The sequence below is a fragment of the Vidua macroura genome, chromosome Z, assembly GCF_024509145.1.
Source record: "Vidua macroura isolate BioBank_ID:100142 chromosome Z, ASM2450914v1, whole genome shotgun sequence".
NCBI classification, from domain to species: domain Eukaryota; kingdom Metazoa; phylum Chordata; class Aves; order Passeriformes; family Viduidae; genus Vidua; species Vidua macroura.
The window spans coordinates 77,352,340-77,379,965 of record NC_071611.1 but is presented as its reverse complement, the minus strand read 5'-3'; the positions used below and the strand labels follow the sequence as shown (position 1 = coordinate 77,379,965).

Genomic DNA, 27,626 nt, shown 5'->3' with positions numbered 1-27,626 from the left:
ACAAGTGATTGGTGTTTTTCACAATGTCCCCTTGTAGGACTGCAGTCTGGTCTAGAGAACCTTTTTTCCCCCATTTCTTTCAACGTTATTGTTATAAATAAAATTGGCTTTCGTAGGTGGGGTTATAAATTGTTAATGATGTCATGTTGTTATGAATTGTTAATGAATGTAATGAATTGTTAGGCCTAATTAATGCAGTAAGTTCTGAAGTTAAATGTACTGTAGCATGAGCATGTGCCCGCTAGAGGAGGGTGGTAAGAACTTTCCAGAAGGTTACCTCACGGCCTGATGACAGCAGCCCGGACTGTAATCGGACAACGAGCCAGCCAGTGACATCGAAGCATCCCAGAATGACTGGCCAGGAACGCACCGCAAATTGGACCAACCGGTGACCGGAAAAAGGCCAATCTATGAAAGGATCAAGAGCGCACCAATCCGGCAGCTTTAAGAGACTTTAAAACCCCCGGGTGCTGAGCGCCTGGGTCTTTCTGCGGAGCCAGTGTCCAAGGAAGCACCCTGTGCTGCCTACAGGCTGACACTTGTATCTCTGACTTGCTGCGTAGGCCACAGGCTTACCCTGGGCTCCCGTCTTCAGTTGCTTTGATTTTTAATAAACAGGCCGGAGCTTTTTAAAAGATCCTAGCCTCATTTTGCCTGTTTTTAACATTTATGTTTACGCTTTGCTTTAATCCCTTCATAAATGGGGACAAACATAGAAAAAGTCCCATAAAACAATCCAAAACTGGCCTGGCCAGGGCGGAGCCGATGAGGCGACCGGCGGGTGGCCGGGGAGGGGGAAAGGGGCCTGGCTCGCGGCAGGACCGCCCGGCCCGGCCTGGCCGAGACGGGGGCCAGGGCCCTCCACCTCCTCACCCATCGCAAGAGACAGTTCCCGGGTTTTTTTGTCTTTAACATGCGTGTTTCACACAGCCGTGTCCAGCTTCTCAGTGGTTCAACAGACTGTCACTTACAAAAAAGCTTTGCATCACGTCCCTGAATTTCCTCCCATTCCCAACCAGGACGCCCATCCAAGTCCACTGCCTTCCCAGTCCCATATTCAGAAAACATTTGTTAACTGATTGTTATGAATAATTGATGTAGTTATTGACTTTGACTATTATTGGCTTTAGTAAATTCTTCTGATATAGTACAGTTAAAAATGGGACCACAGTCCCGGTACTAAAAGTGATTTCAGCATTTATTATAATAAAAAGGCCTAAAGCAAGGGGGCCCGCAGGCCGAGCAGGAGCGTTCCCGTTGAGGATGCCACGGCGCTGGCACTGGGTCTTCTTGAACAGCCATGTCCTCAATGTTCCAGGTGGAGCGGCACGAATTCAGTGGGTCAGATGCCCCTTTTTATCCTGTTTCTTGTCCCTTTGGATTTGTTTCTTTTTGGATCCTTCATTTGCATGAAAGTGTAAGGGGCTTCATTGGCCCATTACAGTTCTGTCCAGGCTGGCTGGTTTCACTTGGGGGGTGGTGCACTTTACTTAGGTGTGTGAAAAATGCATATTATGTGATTGTCTTTTCACAAATATCAAAATGAATACTATACATGTTATGTTGGAAAGTTATGTTAATTAACTTATTAATTTTGTATTAATTTTTGTAGTGCTGTATTAATCCTTTTAAGTAGTGTGGTAAATATAGTTTTAGGCTCTAAGATAATATTAAAATAGAAACGATGCGATGTAAGATACTTTTTTTAACTAGCTCAAGGAATGGATAAGATCATCATGAAATTCTTTGCACAGAAATAACAGCAACAAGACACCAAAATTTCAAAAGAAGAATTATTGCCTCCTTATCAGGAAGAACCAGACTTCTTCCAGACTTCTTGGAGCCAAAACACTGATTTACAAGATGAGGGGGGAAGTTGACAATAACCAGAAAATACCCTTTGTTTGGAAAGAATTTGTGAATCATGTATGAGATAGATAAATATGCAACAGGCATATTGGGTTTGAAGGGTTAATCCTTTGTTAGCGAGGTATGCTTTTGTGGCTTAGTGCCCAAGAGCATACGGATGTCTGTTATTCTTTGCTTTTTATTGTCTTTTGTTGTCCTAACTTTGATTCTCCAAATTCTTATTGTCCTGTTTTTATTACTATTCTTTACTATTAAACTTCTAAAATTTTAACACAAGTGATTGGCGTTTTTCACAGGTGTAATACAGTATGTTGAGTACCGCGTTTCTTATAAATACCCTTTTAACCCCTTTTACCATAACCAAACTAACAGCACCTGCTTAACAATTATCAACTATTTTACAACCCTTTCTAACCTATTGTTAACAATTCCCCCCTCTAACTATTTGATCAGGCTTCTAGCCTGCATCAACCTTTTAAAGTTCCACTTCGACTTTTCTCAGTTGCTTGTGGAAAATGAGATGTTCAAGCATATCTCTGGCATTCTGATCACTCTGTTCTTTTATTACGGTTACTTCTTCACCATTTTTCCCTTCCACGTTACCTTGCAGCATGATGCTGCTTTGGACAATGCTGGTTACTATCTGGACTAGACATGGAATTACACGTGGTAGAAATATTACACTTGCTAGTGCACACACCACAAAGAAGACCAATTTCTTCCACAATTTGCCATTCCAGGTGAACGAGTTGTCCCACTAATCAGATTCTCCAAACAAGTGTTCCAACACAGGTTAGTTTTCTAATATTTTGAGTAACGTTTTTAATTACATGACTGTGGTCATCGATCTCTAGGCAGCATTCTGAAGTATTAAATTTTCCACAGATCCCTCCTTCCTCTGCGAGGAGGTAGTCTACTGCCAATCCAATCTGGTAAATTACTGATCGCGTTTGCTGTTGCTGCTGTTTAAGAGATCCATGGTCAGAGTTTGATTTGACATTATTTCAAGCACTGCTTGTAAATGGATTCGACTGAGCACTCACACTGGGCTGTTCCACTCGCTGATCACCACATGTCGCTGTCGAGGTGGTCGCGACACAAAGCAGAGACCACACGCAGTCTCAGATGGCAACTCTTTATTATCGACAGTGGCTGACCTTTTATATACTTTCTAATTGTTTATACTTCTTCTGCCCCAACTATTGGTCACAATAAATCAACATAACACCACTGGTGAAAAGTAACAGTGACTTCAGCTAACTTTCTAAAACTATGTTGTCCAGCTACGAAGTTCTCTCCTTATCTTTCTTCAATTCCTCTCTTCTCTCGGTCTCCTTGGTAACAGCCTTGGAGAGAGCTCCTTATCAGCTTCTTGCTTCTCAGCTTCTCCTCGCTCCTTTAGCTGACAGGCCCACCGTTAGCCCCTTCCGCAGTAATTCATCCATGAGGGGCAGAAAACAAGTAGAACAGAATAGGATTAAAAAGTCTGGTGATTAATTAGACTTGGTTTAAGTCTGACACACCTTGAGATGACACCAAAATTAATCATCCTAGAGTGCAGCCTACAGCCCACTACCCGCATTTCTGCATTCAGGAAACATAGTTTCTTCCTTTTACACTGTCTATTGAAAAGCTGAAAGATTCAAAAGGAATTACTAAATCCTCCAACGAGTCCATGAAGTTTCCTCTCAATGATCTCTTTAGTACGACTGCAGTCTACTATTCAAGTATACAGGGACAACTACCACAATACTCTCATTAAAAATGCGTGCGTTGTTAAAATAACCATCACCAAAACCCCAATCAGTCATAGTAAGGCAGATAAGACAGAATCAGTATTGATACTGAATATCTATTAGAGAAGCCGAGAAAGGCAGAATCCAAAAACTTCAGGTGTGCGTATAATATACTCATGTAGTTGGAAAAAACTAATACACGTTTATTAGAACAAGTTTTGTTTTAAAATCTCATTTTTTCTACTTTGCATAGCTTTACCTCAGCAGTCCACAAATTATTTTTGCTGTATTAAACTAGTGAAACAAGGATATTTAGTCTAGATTTTAAGTTCCAGAAGGAAGTATTATGCAGCTGTTATAAATGGAAAGTTAAGTTAGGTTCCTAATTTATCAGTAAAATACCTAATTGCAGAATGAGATCAGCAAGAAATTCTATTACTTTGGAAGAGCAGGGTGATATGTTAGAGAACTCTACCTTTCCAGACACTGGAGAAGGAGGACTAGCACAGGGGCTGGAACAGCTACTGCTCTCTGCAGGCTTCACTGAGGACTGAGCTGGTTTGTCAGCTGAGGATCGTCTGGAGAGCAAAATGTCTTTTTCTTTGTACTTCTTTGGTTGGCGGAGTGCAGGAGAAGCAGATTTCACTGAAACCCTAAAAAGGACATACCTTGAGTTTCACAAGCGGTCACTGAACATTTTACATCGACCTGTCAGCTACTGCATGACCACACGTATTACAGCAACTACAAAATCTATTAAACTCTAACTAAAAATCCCATACTGATCATGCATTGCTTTTTAATGCTACTGTTAAACCTCTTCTGCTACTTCTCAAGCATCACAATTCACGGACAATATTCCTGACAGCTCTCTCAAACAGCAGGCCCAGGTATGAAACACTTCTTTATGGGATTACAAAGCAGCACACAACAGTATAACACCTTTCAACTGTATTTCCATGGTTTCCACCTCCTATGACTAGCAGAAATTTAAGTGAAGCTTGTATACATCAATTGCAACCTACAGTGAGAGGAAGACCTCAACATCTTACTTTTCAGCATGAGAGGAGGCAGACAATTCAGTTTCTGTTGAGCTTTTTCTGCTGTTGGTTGACTTCCATGTAGATGTCAAAGGAAGCTCTTCACAAGTCACAGGTCTTGGTCTCTGGCCAATTCCTGAAGGCTGCTGCAGACCTGCAGACTGTTCTTCAGCACTCAGAACAGCTGTAATTGCTCTTACAGTTGTTTCATCAGCCTGAGACCACGGCTTAGAAGGAGCTCGCATACGACGCAGGAACAAGCTGTGCCACTTCTGCCTGAGTTGCAGCAGCATACCAGCAGCCTGCAGTGAATTCCAGTTCTGTTAAATACTGATGAAAATTAGATCACACAGGTAAGAGGACCCTGTCTTTTTCACAGCAGGCAGCACCTGGCATTCTAATATAAACAGGGCCCACAATGAAAGGCAAGACTAAGGTCTTGGGGAAGGGGAATAATCCATATTTAAACTAAGATGCTGATTTACTTTCTTTGCCTTGGGTGCAAGGTAATTTTTGAAACATTTCATTTAGCTCTGTACTAAACTTAGCTTTGTACTGTAAACCCACAGACTTTTTTTTTCCTTTTTATCTTCTGAGAAAACCCAATCCTTTCATGCTTTATGCCCTTCCTCTCAAATCAGTCTCTACTCATGCACTCTTCAGTCATACTTGAGGGAAAAGAGCTCTAAGTGACATTTTTCTTAAAGAGACACCTGCTCAAGTGTGATGACTAAGTTCAGAAGACTATAGTCTAATTCCCATGTTATCAGAAATGCTTCCATTGAAATCAGTTTTTAAAAATTACTCTTTTGGACACATCTAGGAGAGACAGTGTTATTATTAGAGCTGGTAAAGCTGTATGTTTCATGACCCATAAACTACCTCCTACCAGCTCCTCAATGACATAAAGACTTCTATTTCAAAGAGGTTTTGAAATTTCTCCTTCCAAAATCTGACAGCAACTTTCTTTCAGCAACTCCAGCTGCAAGTGCTCCTTTTTTGATCTGATTTTGGTTATTCTCTCAGAGAAAGAAGAGCACAATATGCCAATGTGGCTGTTCTCTCAGCTCTTGTTCAGATTTTGGCTATCCCAGCTCATGCTATGGCCTGATGGAGCACCATGCAGGCAGGACAGGAGGCCAGAAGGAGCAGAAGGGCCCTTACGCAGCCACTGTCACCTGCAGCTTGCTGTCCCTTGCAGCCATTATCTTTTGTCTGGCAGAATCTCTTCAGAATCTGCTGACCTGTGGAAAGGGACAAATCTGCCAAGCTCAGACATTTAAAACAGCGCACTGCCCAGAAAGTTTGTGAAGCAGATCCAACAGCATCTGGACTGCAGAGGCTTTCCTGCTCCCTTGTGTGAGAGACAGGACACCCACACCAAGAGGGAGGAAGAGGGGTGAGCACTCTCACTGTTGACTTAGGTGACTAATTATTTTCTTTCTTTTTGCTCACAGGTAAAAGAACAGAAAGGTATGGGTGATAGGTGATGAAGCATTGCAGCCCGGATGTTGAATACACGAATTCACGTGACAGACAACTCTGTGCCAAAGGGGATTGAAGCCCTTCAATTCCTGACGAGCTCGTCAAGTAAAGGTTAAATCACAGAGTACATGGTTTGAGAGACCCAAATGGACCATGACGTTCTTGGAGAAAATTCTGGGCTACTCAAATGTTACAAACACCTTTTCACATCTTTTTACAATTCTTCTACATGAAGCAAGCCCAGGACTAATTTCTTTCTTACTTCAGGGTCCAGTTTGAGGTGGAGCCATTCATCCAGCTTCAGCAGTGGCAGATCAGCAGCTGTTTTGTCCTCCATCTCACTGTCACTGCTATCATTAGATACCCATCCCCCTGAATTAAAGACAAAAGGTGCATTAGCATCTCTATATTATTTCTGCTTACACACAAAACCTGCATACTACTGTGTTACCAGCAATAATATTTTTCCTTCTAAAACTGACTTTTAAATGTAACCATTTGTAAAACTACCTCTTCTTTTCTGCAAATACACTGGAAAGTCTTTGCTCCAGATAGCAGCAATCAAGTAGCCAGACCTGCTGAAAGTCCTGCTATGTAAAAACCTGTACTGATATGATGTGACTCAACTCATGTACCTTCCCCAGTATTCACAGGCCACTATCCAACTTTTGCCTAAAGCTGTTTGCAAAACCACACGTGGCTCTATTTCCTAGCAAAGCAGCAGATTTAAAGACCTAGTAAGGAAATATATATATACAGATATGGCTATTAATTAGGATTCCTGATTTTTCTAAAATGCAATTCAATCAGCATAAACACTACTCTAAGGTTCACAGTTTAAAAGCAAGACAGGAAAGCTTCAGAAATAAGTTGGACTTTTAGTTTGATTCAAACTATGACAACTAGCTGCAGTTATTTTTGCTTCCATTCCAGCAGGACTCAATTGAAATGAGGAAAAAAAGGGAAATTTCTATATCTTCTCTATTACTTAGAGTTAATAGTGCAGTTACCTGACATTAAAAATTATCAATAGAACCTATCTTGAAAATGTATGTGTCAGCTAGAAGCAACATGACTTGTTTGCCATATTGATTGTTTCTAAATTATTCTTGCCGTTTCAATAATCTGGTTCAATGTATCAAATAAAGCGGTCTGTAGAAAAAGAACACACATACTACACTTCTCAGTACCAGTATGATCATTAGACATTGTGGCTGCATTCTTTCCTTATGAACTATACTGCAGTTTCTGATACCCTGGAACTGTGTCATTTATGGACTTGAATATGTAAGGAAACCCAAAACGGAGAGATTTCTTACAGGACCGACAAACTCTTCCTGAATAACTACAGGAATTATAACAGTGCTGTTTCCAGAATCAGCCAATATATGTATTAAATATTACTGAAAAGTAAGCTTTCCATGTCACACACTGATGGACACCAACGGAAACATTCCAAATCCAGACTCCGGTGTACCTCGAAAGGATGAAGATGCCTGCAAGGCATTACTTGGCAGTCTGGCTGGTCCACAGAAGAGGGACACGGTGACAGGTGTCACAACAGAGCAGCACCTGATGTTTGCTGTCCTGTGAGCTGCCGTCATTTCATCGTATATAAGCCAGTCTGTAGGGAGGGCCTGGATGGCTGCAGCTTGTCCATTTGCTGGGGCAATCTGTGCAAGAGCAGGTAAGACCAGGCTATTATACCCTCTACCTGTAATGAATGTAAATTTGAACGTATCTCTCATTTTATCCACAGACATTGTGCATGCCTCAACCTGGCAGTGTTCATGGCCAGGCTGGGGGGGCTCTGAGCAACCTGGACTAGTGGAAGGTGTCCCTGCCCGTGGCAGGGGTTGGAATGAGATGAGCTTTACGGCCCCTTCCAACCCAAACCATTCTATGATTCTGTACTTTGAGAAATAAATACATGTATAATTAGATACATATAAAAATATACATGCAAATAAAAAAGCGTGAGAGAATTCAACCAGATTCACAAATTATCCTACCATCAAAAAACAAAATATTTTGCTTTAAAAAGAAATGTTAAAAAAAAAGTTTCAGAGAAAAACTTGCTTTTAAGTGTAGGGAGCATTATATCTTTAAAACAATTTTATAACTCGGGCGGTTTTTTTACCATTTTGCCTTGTTCCATCTAGAGAAAGGACTAATTGAAACAATGGAAAAATGAAACAATTTCAATTCTCTCTCAGCTGAGTAGAACAGTATTTTCTAAAGCTGTAGTGTTAAATGCCCATAGTGCTTTTAACTTACTGACAACTAGGAAAAGACATTTCTAAAACATGGGAGAGATTTTAGTGCTGTGTTTTTTGAACTATGAATTCCAAGTGATTTTACCTTTTTATACTGAGACTGGCCAAGAACAGAGGTAGGATGAAATCGCACTTTCTTCTCCTTTGGTTCAGTCAACAGCAGGCTTTCTCTGTCTACATGCACCAGATTGGGATACATCCCGGCCACTAAGGCAGCTTTAATCACAGCCCAGTTCTCAGAGTTAGCATTAACATCTCTAATATCAGCTCCTCCTCTGGCTCTCACAAAACCTGACAAATGAAAAAGACAAAACAGCGCCACGTTAGCTTCTCTTTGGTTCTCAAAAGGAGTTAGAAACTAAAGGTGAAATAAACGACTTATTTGTTTCATTTTTCACCACTGCCAACCATAACAGCAGCAAGAAGAAACCATTACACTGAAATCCTTCCTGATAAGGGGTTTCATACTAACACAGAATATCACTATTTTCTACAATTTAAAGACATTTCCTCTGGGAATAATTTATTAAAACATGAAATGCAGTGGCATGTGGAGATGAGGGTGCTTTCAGTTAGATCAGCCACACTTCCTCATCTACTCCATACCCTGCACGAATGTGTACATGGAGGTGTATTTCAAATTAAGTAAGGAAAATTACACCAGTGAACATGACTTTTGTTACAATTTCTAAATGCCTGACTTTAAAACAAGGTTAAAATTGTTTCCAACTTCTTTACCTGAGGCTCTAAGCTGGCCAAGCAACTGTGTTCTCATTCCTGCAATGATTTCCATTGTGGCTTGGGATACGAAGTTCTTTTCACAGAAGGCTCTCTCCCAGCCGTCACTGCGGGCCTTCTGCCATGCCTGACAACGTTTTTACATTTGCCTATTAATTTGAAGGGCTTAAACTAAAACTGCATTTTTAAAAAAAGATTACATTTATGTCAATAAAATGCAAAACCCACTCCAAAAGTTAATGTATCAAACGAGATACCTTTTTCTGCTCAAGAATTAGATTCTCTTTATGTTTTCCCTAGAATGATGATTATGTCAAGTTAAAACAAGAAATAAAGATCATTATATTAAGATTATGATTTGAAGTTCAGTGTAGTAGGATATAAAGAGGCACATGGTTAGAACATTTAGAATTTTATAAGGTTTGAAAATATCAACAAAACATACTACAAAAAGGGTTCCCTCACAAATTTATGAGTCCAATACCCAGGAAAGCCACTAGGCAAAAAGAAAGTCTTCTCCGAGGACTTAAGCACAGTCCACCACTCTACATCCAAGTGGCTTGGTACATTTGCATTGCTTGGCTGGTGTGCTGTGATCAGAACTCTCTGAAATGAAATTCTACCTGGAAAGCCCTGAGCAGGGCCATGTGGTCACTGAACGTCCCGGCAGCAAAACGCTTCCTGCACAGCACGGCTGCTCGCTTTTGGGAGGCCAGCGTGGGCAGCACAAAAGGGTCTTGGCAGGCAAGAGCACAGGCAATGGTCAGAACGGGGTCCAGGCACTTCAGAACTACAGCATACAACACCATTTTACCGAGGTGTGGCTCTACAGGCAATTCAGTGAGGTGATAACCAAGCTCAGTGAGATCTTCCCAAGGGTCCATGGCATCTATGGTCTGTTTATAAACAAATGAACAAACAAAGGAGAGGGGGACGGGTAGGGTGGACAAAATCACTTTACAGAGAAAGCAGAAAGGATGTGAATACTGGACATTAACTAGACTTGTTTCCAAACACTAAAAAAGCAAGTGAAACTATTAACAGAGACAAGACTTCAAAGCACTCTCTTCCCTTGACATGGAAAACCACATCCCCACACACAAAATGAAAACAGACAATAAACAAAAACTCAGAACATCCTTAGGTAATTAAAAACGGCTTCAGTACAAACTGAAGTCAGTAAGACAGACTGCTACACCACAAATTTGGGATCAAACACAATTACCATCTAAACCTATTCCTTCTCTGACCTTAAGCATATGCACAGCATTTCTCACAGTTACAGCAGGCGGAGGATCTGGAGCTTTCATAAGAAAGTCTACAACTGGACAATTAATTGGAGTCAGACGTTTTGTGAACAAACAAATCTCCTGCAAGGTAAAAGGCAGAACAAAAAAGATTACCAAGATTTGGAAGCAACCCCAAACCCATGATTTGTTGCAATTAATAGTATGGTTTGAGGACATTGTATTTTTTAAAGTTACAGTTTCTAACTGAACATGCACCTGAAGCGGCATTCTTAGAAGTTCTGGAGACTGAAATTCCAACATATTCTGAAATCGCAGCCTGCTGAAGAGACGAAAGCAGACTCCAGGCTGACAGCGCCCAGCCCTTGAAAATAAAATATGGGAAGTGGTGAAAATGAGGATTTCTTTCTAAAAACAAAACCTAAAGCCAACAAAGAGACACAGAAACTCAGAATGGAAAAGAAGAAGCAGTTCTATGAAGACAGTGTTGTCAGTCACATGCAAAGTGAGAGTGTTCCAATCGTGAGTTATCTTTGAGAGTGTGGCAATTTTTTATGGTAATTTTAACCCAACACTGAGAAATCTGGAGAAAGAAAAACAAGGCTTATCTAATGTAAAGTGCTGTGGGGTTTTTGCTAACTTAAGACCAGTCCAAATCTCAATCATCCTTTGTTGTAAGGAATCAGTTGCAAACTTTATTTCTTCCTCTCACATCCCCCAAACAGAAGTGATGCTTGGAGTAAAAGGCAGAATAAAGATTAAATAACTTGTGAGTGAATGAGAGACAGCCAGCTCTCTCATTGATATACATCTATGTGCAAATGTGCAGCTTAATGCCAGTATGACTGATTAAACAGGCATTTGTTGCTACACAAACTTCTGAGCCCTCACCCACAGTGTTGGGAAGAATATAATCATGGCCTGTTAAGTCATGGATAGCTTGGAGAAAGTGAAACAGGCAGTCCTCTGCCCACAGACAAGATGTGAAAACACCCCACTGGACACTGTGACTGCTGGTGCTACATGGGAGAAAGAGGAAGGAGAACAAATTAATGGGGGGAAAACAACCCAGACCTTTGGGAAATGCTTGAGCATCACTCTTCTACAACTTGGGAAATTATTCCAAGGAAATACATACTGACCCTACACACTGGACTAGGCTAGAAACAGTTACTACATTGTGTGCTTTATTCGAAACACAGATTGTGGATATCTGCAAAATGGAAACCAGTATGAGGCATTTATTACCTGCCTTTTCTCTGGACAGCACTGGCTTTTGAAATCCAGCCCATTTTTAGCACTGGAACACAACTCTGCACATCAAAAGACTTCTAGAAAAACAAAGAAAGGAATATAAACTGAAAACTCAATAGGGTACATGAAATAAAAGTTACTAGTTATTTAGATTACCAACAGAAGTTTCCTAAAAAGTATGAAACACTAAGAGATATACAGTAGCTTCTGCAACAAAGGTACCTTCTCAGTTTCAAGTGAATTTATGATGGTATCTCCTTTGTAGTATCTTAATGCTCCACAGTTTGTGAAAGTCACCATTTTCTAGTCAATAGGTAATTGCAAGTCAGTAAAAGCTATGTCAAATCTGTGTTCTGAGATATCACAAAGCAGGTAAAACTACATTATTATACCAAATAAAGTTTTCCTTTTTATCTCTCTTGGAAATTACCTACTTGTTTTCTTAAGACTGATGTACAATTACAAAAAAAACACTTTATGAGAACCTCAGAAATTTGGTGTGCATATCACCTATGAAATCCAATTTCATTTTCAAAGCTGTACACTAGGTCTTAAATTGCCTCATTGTGTGTTCTCACTTTTCTTGAACAAGTAATTAGGAATGGGCACTGAACACAGCAAAAAAAACTGCTTAAAAACTTCATGGATTATTTTTGGACTTGATACAATAGTAGGACAAAAGGAACTCCCAGTGCTCTCTAAGTCTCAGGAAGGTGGTGGTCTAAACTGAGGACTTGTTTTAAAAATCCAGCAGAAATACTAAATTGCAAAAGAGAGAGATCCATTAATACATCAACCTAGATTAGCTTTTACAAGGTTTTTTAGACAGCTAGCTATTTACAGTATTTGTCTTCAAACAAATGGATGTTGAAACTTTTCAGCGAGGACTGTTGCCTGACAGGCAGTAGATCTCAGCATGTAAAAGCTTTTTTTCATTTTCATGTAAAGTAAAAAGAAAAAAAAACCAAGTTCCCCAAAGTTTATGCACTGTGTGTTTTAGAATTGCACTAGGAAAATTTAAGGCAATCCTACCTCTTTCACCTTGCCTGAGTCAATGACAAACACCACATCATTGACTGTTATGCTGGTTTCTGCAATATTAGTAGAAAGAATCTGCAAAGCAAAAAAACCAAAACCACCAAAACTAGAGTCACTGTAAAAGCAAAGGCAAAACAGATCATTGTAGCATCGGACAAAGTCCTCTAATACTTGCAATTTTGCGGATGCCAAAAGGTGGAGTTTCAAGCACTTTCTTCTGATCCAAAGTCTGCACACTTGAATGAAGCATGAAAACTTGGTATCTAATGCAAGACAAAAGGAACATTTTAAGGCTCCTTAAAAGAAGCAATGAAAAGCCACAGCAACTAAAGGTTTTACCTGTGAGCATTAGCAGCAAATCTCTTGTCATCCAAAAGAATGCGGTCCCTGAGGCTCACTATCTCATCATACCCAGGAAGAAATATTAAAATTGCTCCTAAAAAAGGAAGTGGGTTTGCAAAGTTAAACAGAAAATTCAAATACATGTCGACTAGCACTCAGAAGGTTTTAATGTTTGGGGATTGCTGAAAAAAGAGCACGATTCATCAGAAGCCAAAGCCACAACAGCTGGTTAGGTATTTACCTACCTGCATCACAACTATGACAGATGCTGTGAAGTAAGTGCATTATCAGATCCAGATCCACTTTTTCATCATCAAAACTGTGATGATAAGCTGCCAGTAGTTCTCTGTCCTCTGCACTAAGGTCACTACCACTATTTTGGACCAGGGAACTTCCATCCAGATTTCCAAATGCAAATGAAGCGCTGTAACAGAAAAATACACCAGAGTCAAGGCTGCCCCTTCGGGTTTGCATTGAGCCATCAGCTCAAACTTAGATCAGGACCAACACGACTATTGGTCTTGAATTCTAATGCTGAAGTGTAGCAGAAGGGAACCACCATACTATTGCTGTTCACTGATTTCAATGTTAACCCAACAAAGGATGCCCCTTCATTTATTAGTGCTAACTTTAGCTTTCTTCAACTTCATTGAAACAGAACCATAAGCAAATGAAAGTGTAAAGATACTTCTCGTTCATCTGTTCAAGGAAAAATATTTAAGAGATACGTATTCTCCAAAAATTTCCCACTAGCAGAAACTGCACTAAGAGAAATTATAATAAATATAATCTTTACAAAACACTACCTCAACTATGATAACTGTCAGTTAATCAGAAAAGCATTCTTGAATGGCCTAGTGTACACATTACTTCTGTCAATTTTCTTTAACATGCCTATTGCATATAAAAAATATACAGATAAAAACACATGACAGATTTGTTTGCAAAGTAAGCATGTGAAAAGAAAATGGCACATAGCATACAATTAGCAAGTTGTGCAAACATAAACAATACAATACTGAGTACAAACTTGTTTGGTTTTGAAATTCTTATTCTTAAAAAAAAAGGTATTGCTATTCAGTCCAGATTTTACAGCATGAAAAGCTAAAACCTGTTCTGATTAAAAGAACACAAACCTCAGATTCCCCATCACTATCATATACAACTCCTTCTGCAAAATAGCTACAGCTTACCTGTAGGATTCCAACAGATCAACAACCTCTGTCTGTCCAAAGTGCCTAGCCCAGTCCACAGCCATCCTGAAAGAGTTGCACAAGTCGTTTCATTAGATTTTTCACTTCAAAAGATGAAGATGAAGAGCACATCAGGTGAGGCAATTGACACCAGACTTTTGTACCCATTTCTCTCAGTTATCTCTCAGTTATTGCTGGATCTTCAACTTCCCATTTGAAATAGGTGTTAACAGCTATCTGACTTTTAGGTAACTACAGTTCTTTACCACAAAAGAATGTCCTTGTACACAGGAGCACCGGCAAACATGCACAAGGAAATGAGGAGGAAGGAGGTGCCATTCCTTTAAAAAGCCCACAACAACGTGCAGAGATCAGACCTGCCTGTTTGCAGTACCCTTGAAGTCATCTCCAAAAGTCACACCCCAGGCTTAACATTTGGCTATTTCAGGTCTTTCAGAAGCTGTCCTCCTCACAATGCACTTCACTGTTTTACACCTTTAAACTGCATTTCTTCCCAAGTTTTTCAAATGTTAGTACCAGATATCGGACCCCTGGAATCCTAATTCTTATCATTCCATACTACAGTTACAAACTGTACTTCCCTGCTTAGATGAAGACATACTCCATGACCACAGAACTTGAGCTTCTACAGATTCACAAATATTTTTACATGCTACAACATATTTAGAAACGTAACAGAAAGATCTTCTGATATAGATACTCCATGAAAATACGAACTGCCAAACATTTTGGTCCAATTCAGTAGATTACAGTTGTTCTGCTAAGCAGTGTCTTAAATAAGACCTACTGAAACAAAGTTTATAGCTCATAATCAAGACCATGTAATTAAGAATTCAATTCAGAATTTACAGAAAACAATGTGATTAACAGGAGTTAGAAACTGTTTAGGCTGTCAAAATCTACAGTTCTTACAGCAGTGTCATAAGTTAGTAAATTAATTTAGATGTTAAAGAATTTTCTTTCTTTCTCCTGTATTGACAAGTAAATCTATCTTTTGGTTTCTCTGTTTTTACCAGCCATTAGATGATTTGCAGTGGATACTTGCTCCCATGCTGATCAACTGTTCTACTTGACTCAAAAAGCCTCTCCCTGAAGAAATCATCAGAGCAGTCGCACCAGTTTCACTGTGCCTATAATCAACTGAGAAGTAAAACAAAAAAATCCAGCAAACCCCGTAGAAATGTTATTTCTTCATCTAAATATAGTACAAATATTGCTTTCAAATTCCAGCCCAAAGAGAATTTGTTTCCTCACTTTATCTCTGCAGTCACTTCATGTGAATTCCACACTCTTTTAGAAACACACTTCTGTCAATACTTGAAAACAACATCATCAACTAACTAAACAACTCATTAATTCTGCTAGCCCTATCCATTTTTTCAGTAGGCATCAGAATGTAAAGGTAACAACATTTGAAACTGGAGATAAAAGCAGCCATAAAAATCAAAGTAAATTTGAGGTTGCTTTTTTCTTATGTAATAGCACATGAAACTTACCACTGACATTTTCAGTTAAAATAAGATTTAACACCTGAGCAAACAAATCAGTATCTTTATGCAACCAGATGTCAGAAAGACAGGAATCCATTTCTTTTACTATCCACGGTTCAAGGCAATTCACATCTTTTTCAGTCTGAAGATAAAAAACAATACTGAAAGATTAGTCTCTTCCAAGAGTTGTCTTCATTCTCATACATTACCCACAAAGAATTTGAATGGTAATTTTTCCCAGCAGCAACCAGAAATCCAGCACTCAGGTATCAATGCATTGATTTTGTCAGATGCAAGTACTAACACAATGGCAGTCGAGCCATTTGATCTGAGGAAAAGCTGTGTACAACCACCCTAACTGAAGAGCACACTTCAGCTACAGCAGTTCACCCCAATCAAGTAATCTTTAAAATAGGTTAATATCCCCAAAGACTCTACAGAACTACCTGTAGAAAACAGATTTTAAATGGCTAGTAATACAACACAAATATAAATGTCTCTTCCAACTAAAGAAAAAACTTACCAGTTGATTAAATACTGTGTCACCACCATCATCCAACCATTTGTACTCCTCATTTGCCCTTGGAACCGATTTTTGTCTCCGAGATGTCCTTTTGTTACTGTTGCCTTGAGCTGAACACCACTCAGCAAGAGTGTACTTCTGTTTCTCTTCTAGAATGCAAAATATTCCCCAAGAAAGTTTGAGTCATCTTTATTATCCATTGTTTTCTACTAAAAAAGACAGTTCCAGCAGGTCCAAGTTTTACCTATTCAACCTCTCTTATTTAATCTAGAATGCTACTACCAGTCCAACATAAATGACATGTTTAAGGGTACCCAAAGTGCACACTGCAAACAAGGGCTATAAGAACGAGGTAAAACCCACCACTTTGGTGTTGAACCCCCCCAAGCCTCCATTATTTCAAACTACTGCATTCAAAGGGTCTTCCTTAAGTAATCACCTTCCACACAATCTCAGCCCAGATCTTTTTCCAGAAATGGAATGCTGAAGACAAGCGAGACAGTCCCTGCACATAACAACTTATTTTTCTACACAAGTGGAAGAAACATTCGAAAACACCAGTCTCTTAACTGAACTTTTCTGCCCCCAGTGATCAGAGATGAGCACTGTGATAAATATCCAGTTAGGACTGTATGTTATAGCTTTGGGGTTTGCATTTTTTTTTTTTTTTATTTCTTTAAATAATCACTGGGATCATTACTTTCAGGTGCCAGGAAAACTTCTGAAGCAGTATCTACTTAATCAACTGAAAACCAATGATGTTTAGCTCAAGAGTGTTAACACAAAAAATACATCCATGCCTGAAGAAAGCAGTGAAAAATGTTACTGAAGGGAACAACTTGTCCATTTAGTGCAAGATTGTACAAAATCCTGCCTGCTTTAATAGCTGCACTTTAATTTGCACCCAAAGGTACAGAGCATCCTATGCTTCTTTAGTATTCATGTGGGCACAGCCCCCAGTTCTCTATAACTCTACAGCGTAATAATTAGAAAACAGATGACATTTATCAACTGAAAGAAAAAAGAATGCAACCACCAAATCAAAGTGATTTTTTTCATTAATTGCATAAACTATTTCAGTAATGTAAATACTGAGAGCTTAAAAATACTTGCTGTCATCTAATCACATCTCATTTAATCTCCTGACTTTGGAATTTTAACCGAAAAGAATCCTGTTAATTGTTTGTTCAATCAACCAATGATTCTCATGGCCAACCCTTACAATTAACAAGTCCACCGACCTTGCTGCTTCTCTTCTTTGTACTTCACCATCTCTTTGTTTGTATACCCAGTGCTTCGTAAAATGTCCTCCAGAAACAACTCTTTAACTTCAAAAGGCCTCCCTTGGACTAAAATAGAAAAAAATCCATAAAAGGTTATATATTCACTAGCTTCACTTACAGCATTCATTTTTTCAAAAACTATCTTCACTGGAGTTTATTTTTCTCAGAATTATACAAAACAAAACATTTCCAAAGTAAAATGCCACCTTGTTTCTCCTCAACCTCTTCAATTTTATCAAGTGTTACAGCAGGAGATGTTCATAAGACTGACAGTTATTCATTTGTTTTTATTGAGAAAAAGAGAACAGCCGTTTTTGTTTAGGGTTACAAACAAGAACTCGCCATGTAAGTCTGCCACCTGGATTTAAAATTTCATGAATTAATAAGCAATTAATACAGCTTTTTGCAAGGTTCCACACGGAGACAGTACATCTTTGTACTGAACTACTTTCTTTTCATCAGAAGTATGTGAGAAGAGATTCTTATCTCCATGTCCTCAACTTATTCAGCAAAGCTGAGCTTTCTTTACTGAATACTTCTTGACAGATGAGACATCCCAGTGGCCTCTCCCTTCTCATAATTTATCCTGATTTCTTTTTCAACAAGACTGTTTTCTAGACCTTATCTGTGGACATTAAAGGATGCTTTTTTGCATGAAGAATTCAAATCTCTGCATTTTGATTTCTTGTCCCTTAAGCTGACTCAGGATCACTCCGGATTTTCCTTCAGAAGGAACAATCCACAATTCACACACTTTTAGAAGCTGTCACAGAGGAAGCCTTCCAACACTGAGCACAAGCTCTGTGTACTACAGCAATCCACAGCTACAAAATGTTGGTTTCTGTGGTCAGGATTTTGTCAGCCATAATGCTGAAGGAGAATCAAACCTTTTACATTACATGAACAGACAAAGATGCTTCTTTTAGTTCTTAAATTCTCAAAAAAAGAAAAAAAAAAAAAAGTGGGGGGAAACCATCTTTTCAATTGTTATTGGCCTGTTACATAACCAGCACAAGCACTGTGGCAAACTGGAGAGATTGCCATCAGAATTTCCAACACAAATTGACTGATCTGAAAGAACAGGAAGCTGCAAAATGAGTAAACTGGAAAGCCACACAACAATCACAACTGAGGCTCTCGCTTGCAAAAAAAATTCAGAAAACATGAAAGCATGTGTAATTTCCAGATTCCTGTCTCCAACAAGTTGCAAGTCTTATTTTACTAGGCAGAAATTCAAAACTGGGAACTAAACACTTCCATCTGTAAAAAAAAAATTAGGAAAAAGAGGTTTCCTCTCACAAACATTTGATAAAATAAACCAGTAAGCAATCCCACTTCCTAAAATTGTTGAGATTTTTTTTAAAAAGGCTGACATGCAGAGAGTCTACCTGATTGTCAAATAAAGCATTTCTCTTAAAAGCTACTTTACATTAAGTAAAGTAATGTAAGCTTAACAGCTTACATTAAACTTGGACATTATTGTTGAAAAAGTAAGAGGATTGCAAGGTGCCAGAGCAGGTCGCCCATGCAGAACAACCTTCAAGCCAAGAGCGTGGGGAAAAAAACGCAAACCCACAAAAACCCCCCATCTCCCACACATTTATATTTTGCCTCTACTAAAGATCAGTCACATGAAGTTAAAACAGCAATAATGGTAACTTTTCTTTGCATTTGAATGTAATCTAACTGCAGGTAACTGAGTCTGAACACAAACGAAGAGAAACTGGATGCCTTTTCGGAATATTCACCTAGATGAAGGGCTACTAATTTTCTTTAAATCAAAGAATCATGTCATTCTTTTTTCATGTGAAACCCAATCTGCCTGAGCCTGTATTTCTGAACTGAACAGCTACAGTTAGCTGTGTTTCATCCAGCAACCAGTAACAACCTTCACCAAGCCTGAAGAGTGAGATTCTACGGGAATGTATTAATATGTATCACACTCATGTAGCTCCTAAGTCCTGTATCAGCATGAAGACAGCACTTCAATAACCTCTTCCTACTTCTTCAATTAACAGTGGAGGGGGGCAGGATGTACCTGCATGTACAGAACTCCCAGTGACTAAAACACTTCACTCTGAACGAGGTGCAAATAGTCAAGAAACAAGAAACCTGAATACACAAAGAACAAGGATTCCTGGAACTCTCAGTGTATTCACCATGTGCTTTTACTCAGAATAGTTTGTAAGATCTGTGAGTCTCAGGGCAGGTATACTCAGATTTAAGAGTTAAGATCAAGACTTACTATGTATTACTGGGCAGCTTCCAAAATACCTAATAAAGAGATTTGTATCTACAGCAGCACCAGAAAGAATTAGTTTTAAATGATGCTGGTTTTGCAGCACATCTCTCAGTTTTATTAGCAAGAAGTCGCTGAACCTATCCCTCTCATGTACTTCATCCTGTAACAAAAGGAAAAAAAAAGAGATAAAAAACCATCATAGATTCAGGATCACAACTTCTGACAAAAACAAACTTTTCTAAAAAAATAAAATACATGATTTGGTGGCACATTACAGAGGCCTTAAAATGTGTAAGTCTAGTTTAAGTAATAGGGTTTTATTTAAAAACTATCCATAAGCAAAAAAAAAAAAACACTTCAAAAAGTTTTTATCAGCGCTGAGTGCCTTGCCATGCTGAAGCTGTACACACCTTAACTTTAGAGGCTAAAGTGAATATCTGAGACCTCTCTGATTTTGTATTTAAAGCCAAATTTCAAGAAAACGCCACAAACCACAAATCCTACAAATCTTATTTTCATAAATTCTCACTTCACCACTGATGAGCATTTAAAGAAATGGATGACACCACATAATCAGAAAAAACAGACAGATTGCTTAGACAAGTCAAAGCCACACAAAGCCTATAAATTAAGGCACCTAACTGATTCATCATCTTTGTCATTCTTCTGTTTTGATTTCTATTATGAATGAAGGAAACAAGGACTCAAAATACAAGGCTTGTAGGCTGACATCAAGAATGTATAGATCATTCTCATGCCTTTTTAACTTTGATAAACAGGCAGGCACCTAAACTTATCTTTTAATCTTCAGGACTTCAATCTTGCCATAAGCATTCTAGTTCCCCTTCCTTATTAAATTCCACAATAGGAATATTAGCATACTCATAAATGAACACATCTGAATCATTTGTTAGCCATTAGACTCCACATTATCTAGAAAACTCTGGGCAAACAAATGGACTGAAAACCTGGTAATGCTAAAACAAATGATAACAGAAATTCTGAGACAATCACATTGAACCACATCCATGTAAGCCTCCCTAAGGATTTGCTGCTGACAGGGGAAGTTCAGAAAAATTTACACTTCTGTCTTTCTCCACTCCTCCTGATTCCACAATTAATCATTGCCATGAAAATAAACTATTTTTACAGGAAAAAACACAAACACGCAGAAAAACACCAAACTCCACAAAACAATCATGCTACTCTAAGGACTCAGAAAGTCTCTGAAGCTGATTCATCTTCTACCAAACAAAAACACCTAAAGTGCTCAGCAAATCTAAATAAAACAAATGAGGACCTCATTTTCCAAGGCAATACATATTGCCCCACCCCACATGAAAGACCACAGGATGCTCACCACAATAACATGGGTCACGGTGGAGAGGGTGCTGTCTCCTGCCATCAGCGTGCCAAGGAGCATGTCATTAGTGCAGAATGTTACCAGTGTCTTTGGAGAAACCCTATGGAACACATCACACAGACAGCTCAGGGGCTTTGCACCATTTAAAGGCAGCTAGCTTTCCAGGGATCAAAAATTAAAGCAGCTGCTGACCACAAGAGGAATTACAGTTCTCTCCCCAAAAGACTCCTGCACACCACTTGTTTTTAACCGGTGCCTTTTCCCACACATTTCCTAACAATTTGTAGTGCTTGCGCCCCAAAACTTTGGACAACAAATTACTTGAAAAAGTAAGATTCAGATTTTAATAAATAAGGAAGTAAAAGAGAAGCATGAAGAAATTCTGCATGCTCTCACTGCTCTTCTTGAACTGCTGCCTCTGTTGTGCAGGTTTTCCTCCCCTGTTCCCCACTGTCCCAGAGGCACTGCCACCATCACAGATGGGCTCAGCCTCGGCCACAGGCAGGTCTGTCTTGGCTGGCACCGGCTCTGTCACACACGGGAGAGGCTTCTGGCACCTCCTCACAGAAGCCTCCCCACAGCTCCCAAAGCCTTGCCTTGAGGACACAATACAGTACAGCTGACTAAATCACAAAGTCATCTGCTTCATCCTCTGCTCCTTCAGAAGCTCAAACTACTGAAATGTTACAATTCTATACTGAGAGAAGCTGTCCCAATAAAAACAGCAATTGTCACTACGCCCTCTGGTACTGCCATCCTCAAGGAGCTGAAAAGTTCCTTTGTACTGTACTCTACAGCTCTTCTCTGGAAGACAGTTCAGAAAACCTTAGAAATTATACTTCTGTCTTACTATAAACACCTCTAAACATCTCCATTAGAGATTTTTTTTTTTGTCCACAGCTCAAAATATTGTTATTTCTCCCTTTTAGTGTTTCTCTGCAGCAATTGTATTGATTCTTCTCAAGCTGGATTTCCTGCACTGCTTCCAGCAATTCTTCCATTTTCACCTGACTTTGCTCTTCTTCTGCCAGCATAGTACTTCCATATATTAATTATCCAGCTTATTTGTGATACATCTTCACCAGCTCTTCTAATCTCTTTATATCCTTGTGAGCTTTCGTACACACATTTGAATTCTTACTGCGGCTTTGTTGTTCAAGCGCATTCATTTTCATCAGCTGTGTGTTACCTTTGTTCACTCAAGCAACACAACCTTTTGCCATCTTCTGGTCACTCATATCCCAACTGCTGGCCCTTCCCTGAGATGTCATTTGGCTACACGGTGCAAAGATGTAAAAACCCCACACAATCCATTCATGCTCTGCTTTACAGACAAATTCATCAAGTGATACTGAAATCTCTACTTTTACTTCACTTCATGTTTTAAACACGGAAGCTGAAGAAGAGTAAATTTAGCCCAAACTAGACTAATAAATAATGCTCATCTCCATCAGTCGCTTTCCAATTTTGTTGTTTTCCCTTTTATTACTCCTATCAACTCACACTACATAACATTTCTTACAGCATGCTGGTCTTCACACCTACCTTCAAAGCTTGCGGAACTTTTGGATCCACACTTGTTACAAGTAGAGAGGGGGGAAAAAATAAAAATAAAAAAGAAAGTGTAGACTTGATCTGAAAATCAGACAAGGATTTCCATGCATACACTCCGCAGAAGAAGTCAACAGAAAATACCTGAGATTCAGTTCTACAAGACAACCTACTACATGAAACTGCAAAACACAGCAAGAAAGCCATCCTTTTCCCTCTTACGTATTCCTTACCTGCAGTAACATATCCCACCTGGGAGGCTGCAACCCAAACACACTGCAGTTTACCTGTGCACAAGATGCACAAGACCAACACAAGATCAACTGGCACTCAGAAATACCATTAGTACCTGCTTTCTAACCGGATCTGGTAACCAATTGTCTGGCCAATCTTCTCTCTTCTTTCTGCTGCCACTCTTTCAGCCACAGCAACAGCTGCTAAACGTCTGGGATGAGTACAGAACACACGACAGGCAGTTCCATTCTTGTAGCAGTCATCAAGGATAAATTGAGGAATCTGTAAAGAAGTGGTTCAAATTTACTTTTTGAGAAAGTCACAGCTTAGTTAGCACAGGGAAACAATTTAACTGCATCTCAGTATTACACATTGCAAAAGACTTTTCATTAGGATTATCATGGCAAGCATACCCGAAGCAGTGGAAAATAAATTTCTACGTATAAACTCTTTAGGCTTTTTTTAAAGAAAAAACTTGCAGTGTCTCCCTCCTGCTTCAGAGAAATCTAAAATAAAACTCCGGTAGATAATCTCTCATTTTAACACAAAAAATACTCTGGGTAAGAACAGAACTACCTTAGAAGAAAAAGGCCTATACAAACATCACAGCTACTTTCCCTTCAATATTTTGTATTGTTTTAATGAAAAAATTGTATCAACCAGAAAATTGTGAGGAATCATTTATGCTTTTAGTACCTATCTACTGGCTTAGTGTTTCAAAAGCAAGAAAGTGAATTGGAACAAGATTTTCAATCATACAGGAAAAGAAAAGCCTTAAAATAGCATCAAAATATCCCATATCATAAATATTACACAATTGTCATAAATACTGTTACAGTTTTTATTTAATTGAAGAAACATACTTGCGTAGTTTTTCCTGATCCAGTCTCTCCTATGATCAAAACAATTTTATTGTCCTTTATTATTTGGACAATTTCTTCCTGTTTTTCAAGAACTGGTAGTGACTGCCTGAAGGAATCAAACTCTGATTCCCCTCTTTTCACTGGGACCTGGGGGATACCATCATTAAGTCGAAAAGTTATCTTGTTTACTTCTTTGTTTTCTGTGAAGACAAGGTAAAAGTTTATTTATGCAGGTACAGAGGAAGGTCACAGAAAAACACTGCTCAAAAACTGTACTGAAAAATTAACATTGCTGACTTTTGATGCATCCCTGTGGGTAAAGTGACAAACCCATCACACATTTAGAAGTCATATTTATAGCAACATGTCCTCCTGCAGTGCTTGAAATAAATATCTTTCAAAACAGTTATTACTTTCATAGGTATTTTGAACAAAACCAGACTCTTCCAGAGCATTGCTCCAAGTCAAAGAAGCCCACAAAGAGCAAAAGGAGAAACAGAAACTAAACCAGAGAACACAGCCCGGTGGATTTTGGTGGCCCTTGTATCTGCGCCCACATTTCACACCTGCAGTTCTCCCTAGAAATACACACTTCCAGGGGTAAGCCTTGAAGCTATTCCACGCCTTTGCCTGAAATCATACTAATGCAAGCATGCTGTATCAAGAGTCCTGGCCCCCACACAGCAGTGTGATGTGTTACAAAGCAGTGCCTAAGTAGCCAACAAACGGCCACATCTTCTGAGGCAGCTACTTCACATCCATCATTGCAAGTGCTACTCTCTAATTCCTTGACAATTATTTTCCAGAAGAATGAAAAGCTTGCTGTAAAGTCAATGATACATATTTAATGTCAGTAACAGATTCATATACTAAATTTCAAGCTCTCTTGTACCAAGACAAACACAGACTAAGAGATCGGGAGAACTAAAAATACATTCTTGAGATGCGGAGAAAGGCAAATATTAGACTGCTCATTAACTTATCCCTTACATTCCTAAGACATTGCATTTCAGTCCTTGCATTATAGCTTCCCTCTGTTCATTAAACAATCCTATTAAACAACTGAAACAATTGGAAATAACAGCAAAGGAAGCACTTCAAGAACAGACACCACCTATCAGAACCATGCCATTAAACAAGGCATATTGGTACAAGTGTTTTCTGTTCACTACACCCATCTCTGCACACAGAAACACACTGTAACTCTTCCACTTGTAGCTCCTAAAGCAATAATCTAGATTAAAACCTTGTTTTTTTAAAAAAAAAACCCAACATTTTATCAGAAGTTTGTCTTTCAGTGAACTCTTCCATATTCAAGAAATCAAGAAGTCTGGACAGTAGTCTCTTAAGGACCAAATCTATTTTGTAGAGATGAAGAAATAAAAATTAAAATTCTTCATTTATCAAGGACATTAATTTCTACAAGCAGAACAGACAACTTCATTTTCTCATATGGGTGTTCTTACAGCAGCAGGGGAACACTGACTCTTCAATCCCACCTCACAGAACTTTTATGGAGCCACATTTCAAAATGTGCTTCCAAAAAGGTTTGGCTGGAACTGCCTCAAAGATTCTAAAGTAACACAACACAAGGTGGACATCACCATGTGCATGATATGACTTCCCAAGTTCCTCACAGCACCAGTTCCAAAAGACCTTAAAAGTAAGGAAAATTAATGCGTTTGCAAGAAGGTGTCTGTTAGGACACGAGAGGGGACAGAACACAAAGAGGTTTCTTTTGTCTTTGGGCTGCAGGTGGTTTTTCCAAGTGGTGGCGATGGACAAGTCCAAAGCAGAACACACGCCCAACGTACCAGATTCAACAGCACAGGCATTTCCTCGCTCTGTCCTTGGCAGGAGTTCCGTGCCTTCCTTATTTGTGACGGGAAAGCGCTGAATCAGACTCCGAACAGCGTGTTTCGTACGGAGAGCCAAGCCACAAGTCATGCCTGCGTGTGCCTCTGATACATCCTTCTTCCTTACAGTCAGGTAGCGATTGGCTCCTTTTCTGTCGGCGGGAGAAGAAAACATATTTTAGGAAAAAGGAACCTACTCTAGGTTGACTTTGATCTGTCAAGGTAGGAGATGCTATGCAAAATCTTTGGGAAAAAAGAAACAGAAATCACAGTGAGAAGCTTTTTTAATGGAGCCATTAAATCCACAAAGTATAAAAGCAAGCTGTCCCAAAAGGCATGTCACAAGCTTTTCCAAGCATGCATACAGCAACGAACACAGATGCTCATTTCTCTTTTACACTTTTTTCTCTAATACTATTCCTTACAACACAGTTGAGTATGTTGAAAACATCAGTCAGGTTATCATTAGTCTTGAAATTCTATTGGTCTGCACCAAAAAACTGAAAATTGTACCCTGACTCACCCTTTGCTTTTAGATACCAGTCCAAGAGACTGACAGAGACGGTGAACAAATGCTCTTTCAGTACTAGTGAAACTAGAAGGAAATTCCATCTCTAGAATGATAAATAATAATGAGAAAATAGTAACAATGCAACAGGCACTAATCTTGACAACTCAGTGTTACAGAACCACAGAATTGCTAGGATTGGAAGGGAGACCAGCCAGTGCAACCCCCTGCAGGGTCACCTGGAGCAGCTGACAGAGGAACACATCTAGGGTTTGGGATGTCTCCAGAGGGGCAAACTCAGCACTTTCCCTGGGCAGCAGTTTCAGTGCTCTGCCACTCTCAAAGGAAAGAAGTTCTCCCTCATGTTCAGGTGGAACTTCTTGTGTTTTAAGTTATGGCCACTGCTCCTTGTCCTGTCACCAAAAAGTCTGCACCGCCTTCCTGGGACTCATCTTGAAGATCTTCGTATGCATTAGTGAGATCCCCTCTCGGTCTCCTCTAGGCTTAACAGGACCAACTCCCACACCTCTCCTGATAAGAGATGCTCCAGACCTCTCATCTCATCTCGGTGGTCTCTGCCGGACCCCTGCAGTGGCTCCCTGTCTCTGTGCTGGGGAGCCCAGAGCCGGACACAGCACCCCAGCCGTGCCTCACTAGGGCCGGGCAGAGGGGCAGGATCCCCTCCCTGACCCGCTGCCAGCGCCCTCCCAACAGCCGCAGGCTGCCCCCGGGCCGGGCTGTGCCGCGCACCCGCCTCGTCCCCGCTCCGGAACCGCTCCAGGGCGAGCTGCACCGCCATTTCCACCACCTCGTCCACGCCGACCTCCCTGAGGGCCTCGGCCCGGGCGCGCCCCGCGGCGCCGGCAGCCCAGTCCCCCGCAGCCCCGCCGGGCTGCCGCCGCAGAACCCGCCTGTGTCGCGACATGGCCCCGACACGGCCCCACACGGATCGGGGGCCGCAGCTGCTCGGCCCGAGGGGCGGCGCTGGCGGCGGGCGGGGCCTGCGTGGAGTCACCCACAGCCCCGTCGGCCCGAAGGGAAGGAAATTGGCTCTTTTCCCGACGGTAGGGCCAAGCCTGCCTAGTACCGAGGTATGTGTATGGCTGTGGCCAAAACGTGGCACTGGTGCCCTGTCCGGTCATAAATTACGTGCTTTAATTCATGGTATTAAACGTAGCTGTGGCGAGGGTCATCTCGGCCCTCGGCCTCCTCACTCTGTAAAGTGTTACTTGCCCTTGGTTTTGGATCGTCTTTTCCTGCTGTCCTTTGACTCCACACTGAGGACACGAGGTAGAAACTAAACCCAATCCTCTTGGGCTTGACGCAGGGCTCGGGATTGAAGGCTGCTGCTTTGGAAACATCATCGGTCAGAAGGAGAGTACTTGGAAGAAGAACAAACTACTCCTCCGTTTGAACAAACATCCTCAGTTGTGAACTGAAGTGAGCAATTAAATAAATAGAAGATAAACACTCA

At 40.1% G+C, this 27,626-nt stretch overlaps 2 protein-coding genes and 1 long non-coding RNA gene across 3 annotated transcripts in view; 2 read left to right on the top strand and 1 right to left on the bottom strand.

Annotated features, from left to right (window-relative positions):
- LOC128821621 (uncharacterized) overlaps positions 1-27,626 on the top strand; it is a 291,087-nt gene that overhangs the window by 102,339 nt on the left and 161,122 nt on the right. The window lies entirely within an intron of this gene.
- On the bottom strand, positions 3,770-27,092 carry LOC128821619 (3'-5' RNA helicase YTHDC2-like). Its single transcript, XM_054002814.1, has 26 exons — positions 26,903-27,092; positions 26,168-26,258; positions 25,603-25,796; positions 23,789-23,988; positions 23,041-23,207; positions 21,138-21,240; positions 19,781-19,937; positions 17,494-17,601; positions 16,253-16,401; positions 15,736-15,871; positions 15,253-15,379; positions 14,219-14,284; positions 13,271-13,449; positions 13,023-13,119; positions 12,859-12,946; positions 12,678-12,758; positions 11,640-11,722; positions 10,650-10,755; positions 10,395-10,514; positions 9,768-10,040; positions 9,145-9,271; positions 8,492-8,697; positions 7,608-7,803; positions 6,393-6,502; positions 4,658-4,947; positions 3,770-4,258 (listed from the first exon to the last, which is right to left on the bottom strand). The coding sequence occupies exons 1-26, from the start codon at positions 27,075-27,077 to the stop codon at positions 3,988-3,990; spliced, it is 3,900 nt and encodes a 1,299-aa protein (XP_053858789.1). The 5' UTR covers positions 27,078-27,092; the 3' UTR covers positions 3,770-3,987.
- Positions 27,086-27,626, top strand: LOC128821630 (uncharacterized). Its single transcript, XR_008441172.1, has 2 exons — positions 27,086-27,243; positions 27,480-27,626. It is a non-coding gene; the product is annotated as an uncharacterized LOC128821630 (long non-coding RNA).

What these genes read in the sequence shown, in the direction of transcription:
- LOC128821619 (XM_054002814.1), bottom strand. Translation starts at nt 27,077, where the DNA reads ATGTCGCGACACAGGCGGGTTCTGCGGCGGCAGCCCGGCGGGGCTGCG. An exon ending in GCTGTCCAGAGAAAAGGCAG is followed by an intron (nt 10,756 to 11,639) that starts GTAATAAATGCC and finishes TTTATTTTCAAG; the next exon opens with GGCTGGGCGCTGTCAGCCTG. An exon ending in TTCTAAGAATGCCGCTTCAG is followed by an intron (nt 10,515 to 10,649) that starts GTGCATGTTCAG and finishes TTTACCTTGCAG; the next exon opens with GAGATTTGTTTGTTCACAAA.